Source organism: Sorghum bicolor, chromosome 9, assembly GCF_000003195.3.
Source record: "Sorghum bicolor cultivar BTx623 chromosome 9, Sorghum_bicolor_NCBIv3, whole genome shotgun sequence".
Classification (NCBI taxonomy): Eukaryota; Viridiplantae; Streptophyta; class Magnoliopsida; order Poales; family Poaceae; genus Sorghum; species Sorghum bicolor.
In genome coordinates this window covers 45,332,790-45,342,106 of record NC_012878.2, presented here as the reverse complement: position 1 = coordinate 45,342,106, position 9,317 = coordinate 45,332,790, and the positions used below count along the sequence as shown (strand labels likewise).

At 40.4% G+C, this 9,317-nt stretch overlaps 2 protein-coding genes across 5 annotated transcripts; one reads left to right on the top strand and one right to left on the bottom strand.

Moving 5' to 3' along the window:
* On the bottom strand, positions 857–5,192 carry LOC110430546 (serine/arginine-rich-splicing factor SR34-like). Of its 3 annotated transcripts, XR_002447893.1 has the most exons (15): positions 5,053–5,192; positions 4,679–4,770; positions 4,082–4,147; positions 3,657–3,731; positions 3,471–3,573; positions 3,336–3,382; positions 3,209–3,266; positions 3,010–3,059; positions 2,749–2,805; positions 2,492–2,631; positions 2,365–2,406; positions 1,859–2,041; positions 1,454–1,481; positions 1,315–1,383; positions 857–1,215 (listed from the first exon to the last, which is right to left on the bottom strand). XR_002447893.1 is itself a non-coding variant. In XM_021448310.1 (14 exons), exons 2-14 carry the CDS (start codon positions 4,763–4,765, stop codon positions 1,201–1,203), a joined length of 837 nt encoding a protein of 278 aa, XP_021303985.1. In that variant the 5' UTR covers positions 4,766–4,770; positions 5,053–5,191; the 3' UTR covers positions 857–1,200. The 3 variants fall into 3 exon arrangements, 2 of the variants coding, with proteins under 2 accessions (XP_021303985.1, XP_021303986.1); XM_021448310.1 differs by lacking the exon at positions 1,859–2,041 and having other exon boundaries at positions 5,053–5,191; XM_021448311.1 differs by lacking the exons at positions 1,859–2,041; positions 5,053–5,192 and adding an exon at positions 4,231–4,277 and having other exon boundaries at positions 4,679–4,771.
* On the top strand, positions 5,272–8,521 carry LOC8077903 (chaperone protein dnaJ 49). Of its 2 annotated transcripts, XM_021448417.1 has the most exons (4): positions 5,306–5,416; positions 5,482–5,686; positions 5,952–7,168; positions 7,920–8,521. In XM_021448417.1, the coding sequence occupies exon 3, from the start codon at positions 6,001–6,003 to the stop codon at positions 7,099–7,101; it is 1,101 nt and encodes a 366-aa protein (XP_021304092.1). In that variant the 5' UTR covers positions 5,306–5,416; positions 5,482–5,686; positions 5,952–6,000; the 3' UTR covers positions 7,102–7,168; positions 7,920–8,521. The 2 variants fall into 2 exon arrangements, with proteins under 2 accessions (XP_002440975.1, XP_021304092.1); XM_002440930.2 differs by lacking the exon at positions 5,482–5,686 and having other exon boundaries at positions 5,272–5,416.

The following is a 9,317-nucleotide window of genomic DNA, read 5'->3' as shown; positions in this document are numbered from 1 at the left end:
ACTAAAAAAACAACTTAGCTTGTAAAAACCCTTTAAGGCCCTTTGGAACGCAAAATATTCACAGAACCGTATATGGATCTCATAAAAAAAATATAGAAAAAATGGAAGATTTTCTTGTGTCCCAAACATGTCCTTACTGTTCGGATGTACTGGTAAATTATTGTGGTAGTTTCAGAATCATGGTACTGCTAAAACCAACATTCAAGCAGGCCCAAAGTTCTGTTCACGGTAGAGTACTTATCGTTGAAAAACATCCTACAGCAGGCTCAATGTTTTCAGACACGCATCCTATAGCTATAGCCGAATGCTCCTGCGGGCAGGCGCACGGTGTGATCATGTCCACTCCAAGAAGTCCAAGCAGCGAGTGGCAAGAGGACGATAGCACATGCGGAAAATGCATCGCCAGCTCCCAACTCCACAGTAGTGGTGATGGCCGTTAACATCCAAGCACATGGTCCTTTGCCGAACTAAAGAAACTCACCACACCACAGATCCAACTCAACGAAAAAAAAAAAAACCCTTCGATTTTGTTCCACGGTAACAGTATTGCAGAGAAACACAAAAGATCACTCACTACGCTCGGTGCAGTAGGTAACACAACCTAAAGGCAGGTAAAACACATGTAATGACCAAAAAGGCAGAAATAGACCTAACCACCAATGATTGCACAAATGATGCAGAATGATACTTCCTCCGTACTAACAAGATTATCAAATATCGAGAAAAAGTTTAGCATACAACAAAAAGAAAGGCTTAAATCCCAACCCTTTCTATTCTTCATATCTGTTGATTGAACAAAAGCAAACAATTGCAACTAATCATAAGCTATAGTTGCTTCTTTAAGGGGCATCACATGTGGTAGAATTCCAATTTTGTTTTTCCACAAGGGAGTGCATCAAAGAATAACAATGACTCCATACAACAATGTTTTGCTATGTTCAGTTAAGATTTGGAAGGAATGGATGGAGCTCGACCAATGAATGGAGCTAATCAAAGCCATCGTTCTGCTAAGTTTAAAATTCAACAACGTTTGCACCATGTCAAGTACAAAGTAGAGCATACAGTGACCTCCTCAAAGAACAGAGTATTTGTAAAAATATAGAAGGAATAGCAATGCTACTAGCACAGTGCTCATAATCCGTACAGCAATCTTTTAGCTTGAGCTCTGCATTTCTGAATGTTTCAAGTGCAGAATCTGATTCATTCAGGTTTTGCCTGCAATCAACCAGACAAAACACATATAATATATGCTTTAGCATTAGAATACCAACAAGTGACTAATAGTATGAAGGTTTGGTGCCGTTGAAAACATACCGGAGAACAAGATCGGGGCAGACTTTTGCTCCTGGCAGGACTCCTGCTTATAGACTTGTCACGTGGGGGCTGTACAACACTCAACTGGTCACATAAAAAAGTATTGGATAAAAATGCGTTATTTATTTCAAAAACTTACAGAAACAGGAGGGGATCTGGATGGTGATCTGCAAAATGTATAAAAAATGTTAGTCCATAATGCTGCATGAAAATATGATTTAACCCAAATATCGTAGAACCCATACATATATATACTCATGCCTCCATCATTCAGTTGTTTTCAAGGATATACAAGGAAGCTCAAAATCTATTTAGAAATTGCAATTTCTCATAAGAGAAAATTACATTCAGCAAACAACGATACAGCCAACATGGATTGAAATGGTCCAACAGGGCCAGAGCTTTCTTTTTCTGATGTGCAACCTTTTTTTAAAAAAAAAAATCCTCAATGTTAAAGCTGAGGATAAGGGCACAACCTCATCATTAAGACCAAGGTTTTATATTTCAGAATGGAAATGCTGAAGTCAACAGTATTCGATTATACCACAAATTCCAGTCCATATATGTTTTGGTGCCAGCCCTATCTTGCTCCTATTGCTGGTTGCAGTCCACTTGTCATACAGTGCATCACAATCCAGCTGACTATCCAACGTTCCAAACCATCATCATGTTCTCAATATTCCATTATCCTACCAATGCAATCCCCAGATCCTCACAATGCCCCAATCTAGTGAAGAAAAGAGCAAATCTTCAACAATGAAGAAATACAGTCACACACAATGTTACATGTTAATAATCAGATGCAGTGAAAACCCAAATTCATGTAATGAAAAATACAGCATCAACAAACATAATTTAAGCCATAAAGTACAATAACAGAAAGGAAAATTTCAAAACAAATCTAAAAAAACCTAGGCTACTGATATTTTTCCCCTGCAATTGTTAGATACCAATATCTTGAGTTACCATTAGTTTCTTGAAAACAGAAATTTCCCAAATTTCAAACCATTCAATCATTCAATAATCAATACCAAATTTAACTGTTCATACCTTGCTTTAACAGGTGATTTTGACTGAGAAGCAGATCTAGATCTGAATCAACAAAAAAAAATGAATGTTAATATCTTAGATGTGCCCTAGTCAACATTTGAGCATGAAGACAATTGAAAAAATATACCTTGGGCTCCTACTCTTGCTATAACTGCGGCTTCTACTTCTTGAGTATGAGCGGCTATGACTTCTGCTTCTTGACTTAGAGCGGCTACGGCTTCTGCCTCTGGAGCGAGAACGGCTGCGCCTAGCATCATACTCCCTCACCTATAGTAAGACAATTGATGAGAGCATGCTAATTTTCAGTTGAGAAGGTGAAACAAATGTGTCGATACAGCATCTGGGTACTGCTAATCAAAATCATCAGGACAAAAATGACCATACCCGGATATATGTCCTTGAAAAAGCATTACGGAACTCAGAATCATCTAGCTTCCTTATCTAAAAGTAACTAGTTGTCAGTACATATCTTCATGGAAATATGCAAGTATGCATGGAAAGGTACAAAGATTACACATATCATGAAATTTGTCATTTTCCAGTGATCAACCATATGAAAAAAAAAAAAAAAACTAAAAAAGTTTCCGATGACAGTGCATAACCTCTATTTTAAAGGGAAGATGAAGAGAACACTTTAAAACATACCGCATGTTTCATATCTTCATAGTTAGTATAATCAGCTATTCCAATAGTTGCTGCAGTCATAAACATAAAATTATGTACGAGCATTAATAGGCATTCCTTCTAAAATATGACATGGTACAGTTTGAATGACAGTCATGCTATCCAAAAGGTGAGCCTAATGTGTAATAAATTGATAACATCAGAACGTGTCAAAACTAACCTCCAGCCTCACGATACACATCAGTGAAACAGACATCACCAGCTCGCCGCATATGATCCTGAATGAAAGTAAAATTAAGGATTACAAGGCAAAAACAATAGCTAATGACCTCAGATCTTTAGCAAACCTTGAGATCTTGCCATGATGCTGAAGAAGGTAATCCAGTAACCATAACTGCATAATCAATGAACCAATACAGTAAGATCAGAGAGAGATTTCAAGTTGCTGAAGCTTTGAAATTTGGGAATAAAAAAATACAAACCACGGTAATCAGAACGTTTAGAGGCACCGCGTTGCCCAGCACTGCTATAGCTGCTAGATCGATCAAAAGAAGATGGGCCTCGTCCACCATGAGCTAATTCCACCTGGATATAAAGTATAAATAACATTAGAAGAATTCAGATAGCTATCATCTCTGTAACCAGGAGCTCTCTCAAGATCCACCTACCCGCAACCTATGGCCATCAAAGTTGTATCCATCACGGCCATATATTGCATCTTCAGCATCATGTGGATCCTCAAACTGCAAAATGCATCACTGTGTTGTTAGTCTTCCATCATCTTAGCCTGTCTGTGTTATAGGTTTTAGAGAATAATTTAGTAATCCTTGCTTAACATTTAATAGAGTACTTACCATTACTGATCTATTCCACGGTTATCATTGTTGTGTACATTAGACATGTTGGAACAATAAGCGTTTCAGGCAATATTCTTTTTAGTTATCTTAAAAGAAGGTATAAAACCTCCTAAAATATCACCACTGACAACACAAGGTTTGTGATAAAAAAAAAATATTGAACCAAGCACAAATTATGATTGTAAATCTAATGAGTACAAAATATCCTCATATCGAACGGACACCAGCCTACTTACCTCAACAAAAGCAAAACCAGGAGGCCTTGGTGGAATCTTCAAGTCAATTTCCACGATACGTCCATACTGTAGAAGCAGAAGGTAAAACATAAAATTAACATCTAGATGAAAGTGAATCAACCAAAGTAGAGATACAAACAAAAATTGACCATTCACAATCCACATTGCCTTCCCTCCCAGAGCTCCATCCATTGGACTAGATGGTGTTAGAAGGCAAAACACAGTTAGCAGTGGTGAAGTCCACAACGAACAGAACTTTAAATCATTGCCAAAATAGGTGGTGATTACACAGCGAAAACAAAATAAAAAAACAAGTACATGGTCCAACGCACAATTATAAAACTCAGAGCAAGATTCTATTGCGCTTCAAATATCAATATGAGCAAACCCTACACTACATCATAGGCATCTCTTCCACTTCAGCAATATTGAGCCACTTCTAAAGGCAACTATTCCCAACACTCATCTAATCTCCCCATATCATACCAACACTCCTCTAATCTCCCCATATCATACTCGCAGGCTTGACTGACACCACAACAACATCCCCACCGATCTAGCTTTCGACGATAAGCCCTGCAGTATATAGGGACTCACCTTGTAGAAGAGATCATCTACTTCCCTCTCGCGGATGTCGCCGGGGAGATTGCCCACGTAGATCGTACAGCCGTTCCGCCGGGTCATCGTTGCTGCAACAAGGATACTGAATCAGCCAGCAGTAGGGAACAATTCCAAGCAAACTGTTACGGATAAACTGCCGAACTGGTGCGGCATCACGGGAACAAGTCCACAACTACTAAAACCGAGTAATCCTGGCCAGGAACAAATCGAATTCTGGGCGCCGAAACGCCCGGGACGAGAAAAAATAATTGCAGAAGCAGCACCTGCTACGGGAACAGAATTGCACACTAGATTTCGACCGGGGGACTGCGGCTCCCGGCCGGGGCGGAGAGGGGTTCGCGTTGCCTCACCTGCGACGACTCGACGGCGGCGAGGAGCGAGGAGGGCTCGCGTCGAGGAGCTTCGGCGGATGCCGGCGCGAGGGTGCTGGTGCTGGGAATTGTGGATTGCTCGCTTTGGGATTCGCGCCCCGCCGTGGAATCTAGTGGCGGTTCGTGGATCCCTACCGGGCTGGGGATGGGCCTTTGCGGGCCCAGTCCAGAAGTAGCAGCAGCACCAGCCGCTCTCCCGATTTTATTTAATTAAAATATAGAAAATCTGAGGGTCTTAGCAGAAAAGTGCAGCGCCTTTCGCCGTGCCGTCTCCTCTCCTCCGAAGGCTTCCTTCCCCTCTCCGGTGGCGGGGGTGTGATCTTCCTCCCCTCGCTCTTATCCGGTGAGCTCCCTGATCCATCGGTCTCAAATCATCCCCAGCTTTCAAATATGCAAGTTTCCTCTCAGATTCGGTCGACGCGCGGCCGGTTCTTCTCGGTGACTTCGAGGTGTCGCGACACATCGAGGTTTAGGAGAGGATTGTTTAGGGATGGTATCGCCCTGTTTCTTGCATGTTGATGTCCTGTTTAGATGATGCGGAAGGCCGATGAGGGCATGCGGTCTTTCTCGGCTGGTTTATCCTATGATGTTGGTGTAGTTCTGAATTGATAAGGTGATCATTCTGTTTTATTAGGATGTGCATAACTCATGCGGCTATAGAGGATCCATCTAATATTTAGGCCCCCTTTGGAACGCCGGAAATTGTCCTGTTCCCTGCGTTTTTCCTATGAAATTGAACTAATTCCTGCGAAATTCCTGTAATGTTTTTGTAGATATCATTTTATCTCATGGCGATTGGTGTTCGTTAGCCAGTTTTATTAGATGGTAGTTTGTTTTGTTTTGTTTTGTTTTGTTAATCCAGTATTTTTGTTTCGTAGGTCATCAGTTTGAGGTTTTGGCCTATTTTACCCACAGCTGATTGGACTCATGGATGGGAACAAAGATGAGGCCTTGAGGTCTGTCAAGCTTGCAAAATCTGCATTTGCATCTGGGGATAGGCAGCGTGCAGAAAAATTAGTTAAAATTGCTCAAAGATTGGACCCGAGTCTTCCACTTGATGATTTGTTGAGCCCAGTTGAGAAGGTTGGCATCCTGAACAGTGCTACTTGCAAAGACAAGACTGGAAGAGGCCAAGCTCGTGTAGACCCCAAAACACCAAAAGAATCTGTTGGTCCTTTAAATGTTGATCAGGCTTACACTGAGGAGAATATTAGAGTGGTTCAGGATATCAGGAAAAAGAAGGATTACTATGCAGTTCTTGGTGTAGAGAGAAGATGCTCTGTGGAGGAAATTAGGAAGGCCTACAGGAGGTTATCACTGAAGGTTCATCCTGACAAGAACAAGGCTCCTGGGTCAGAGGATGCTTTCAAGTTGGTAAGCAAGGCTTTCAAGTGCCTAAGCAATGATCAGTCACGAAGGACTTATGATCAGACAGGCACCATTGAGGACCATGAATTCAATGAGCAATATCCCAATGTCATGAGGCGGGGAGCTGCTAGGCGGAGGAGGCCAGCAAGAAGTGGCTTCTATAACTACGAAGAAGATTTTGATCCTGATGAAATATTCAGGTCCTTCTTTTATGGCACCCATGATAATCTGTTCCATGCTCAGAATACCTACAGGGCTAGGGGAACAGGCAGGCAACAGCAACAGAGAAGGGAACATTCAATGCAGGGTAGTTCCGGCATAAATGTAACAGTGTTAATTCACCTTGTGGTGGTACTGTTCATTGTTTCGCTTGCATTTATTCCAGCGCGTCGGTCTGAGTACTCCCTTCAAAAGACATATTACTTTCCCATTTCAAGGGTCACTCAAAACCAAGGGGTGGAGTACTTTGTCAGCAAACAAGATTTTGATCAGCGGTTTCCACTGGGGAGTCAGTCTAGAGAGAATCTTGAACAGCATGTTTTGAAGGACTATAAGAGTTTACTTGGAAGATATTGCCATGTGGAACTCCAACGGCGCCAATGGGCCAAGGACTACCCTACACCTCACTGCGACGAGCTTAGGAGCCTGTCTGAGGCATGAAATGTGCATATGTGATTAGTTTGATCTCCCATTTTCGTCCATGGAAGAATATCACTCATATTTGCAGGTACTATTCAGTTTTTCCTGAACACAATTAAAAAAAATACTCAACCCTATGGACAGCCTCCCCAAGAAGAGCCTAAACAAAACAGGCTGAGAAAACCTCTCAAACCCGCCTTCACCCTATAGGGAAGCACCATAACCTTGGCCAATCACAACTTTCTGGGCTAGCAACCACTGCAACTACCCCCAGCTAGGAGGGCCCAAACCAACCGCAAGAGCCATAGACTGATGCCCTGCCACTCTTTTTTCTGGGTTGCCAGTGAGGGGATTTTTTTGCTCTATGTTCTGATTTGTAAATCCGAGCAATTTTTTTTCAAGTTTCCTCTTAGCCTCAAAGTATAGCCAGGACATGTACAGAAGACAACTACCTGTTGTTTTAAGTATGACATTTTGACTCTTAGGAGGAGGAGGAGGAGGGGGGGGGGGGGGGGGGGAGCAGTTGAGTGCAACTCAGTTTGATTTGAATGCCTTATTCTAGTAGCATAATGTTGAGCTAGGCTGCCTGCCTTTCTTCAACATATTAAGCTTCTAGCTTCTAGGTGATGTTGTTAGTTAATGGAAGTCAGTGAAACATTTAAAACCTGAGCACTTCATTTGATCTAACAGTTTGTTTATATCGTTAGACAATTTGTTTGTGTGATCAACTCATATGTGGTCATTTATATTGATCATTTCACACTGAACTTAGTTTTGGTCTCCTTCTGAATGTGTCTCACACATGTTTTGTTTTCTTGCGTCTTTGTTGGATGATGCAGGTGCAACATAGGAAATTGTTTCGAGCAAAAGGAAGAGCACGGTTTCTCTAGTCCGTCTGGTTGTGATTTGACAACCAATAACTGGACAGTAGTGCTGTGTTATAACAGTAAAATCATATATGTTTATAATTCACAAAATTATATGTGTTTATGCAATTGATACTATTCGCTTGGTTGATAAGCCATGGCTGAAAGTACATAAGCTCAAGCGAACATAGCGCCAGAGCATAAAAGCCTTGTTTACATGAAGAGATGGCTGGTGACCAACCGATTGAAGTGGCGGTGTACGTGGCCATGGTTCACGTTGTTGCAGATGCAGCACACCTCACACCTCCGATGTAGCTACGGATGCCCGCACTTTACTGTAAAATTCTTTCAAAGGCAAATGTAACTGTGGGATACTTGTGGCACTTTGATGCTTCTGGTTGTGCTCCGTTAATCGTTTTTTTAGGAAACACTGGGCTCGTTCCCTACTGTTTATATATACTGATGACTCCATCCCATCAAGAATGTACTTGTAGCTACAGTGCTAACTCGAACAATCTTCTCTGACATTTTTAAAAACATACTAATATGATATCGGATAAGTATCATTTGATTTATTATGAAATATACATATTTATACTTATTTTAAACCAGAATTGTTTGATCTGGACATGTTATTATATTTAAATGTGTAGCAAAATGGAATGTACCAAAAAAAAATCAAAGCGATTTATAATTTGGAATGAGAGGAATATTTCTTTGGTCCATGTATAACCAGGCCAAATGCTTTCTAAAGATTTTCTTTCATGCTTCCATTGATTTTTTAGATAAGGGATAAAACAATATCTAAAAAAATCAGTGGAGGTATTGCCCAGAAAAAATATGATCATTCTAGTTGATCCAAATGCTCCAATCTCCAGTTCTCCATGAGAAAGGAGGCATGTAGTTTTTAAGGAAGACCTAAAAAATGTTTCAGTTACATCGAAGCATGAATGTTTAAGCGTCCTCCATATCTAAAACCGATTCTTTTAATGGTAATATCTAAAACCGATTCTTTTAATGGTAAATATCTAAAACCAATTCTTTTAATGGTAAATATCTAAAGGGTTGTTTGGATTCCTTCGAAGGAATTGAAATCTACATAATGAATTAGACTATTTGGCTTAAAATTTAATATTAACTTTCCCAACCTCACAAATAAGTCTATCTCAAATTCATAGGGGTGAGAAATGGAAATGGATTTTATAGATCATTGTTCTACAATTCTATTCTCTAACTTATAGCACATTCAATGCAAGTGTAAGTATGTCCTTGTATGTCTAACAATAAATATATAAATGTATTTCATATACAACTATACTAGCTTAATTAATCTATGTCTAAATTGTAATTATTAGAATCAATTTAATTTCA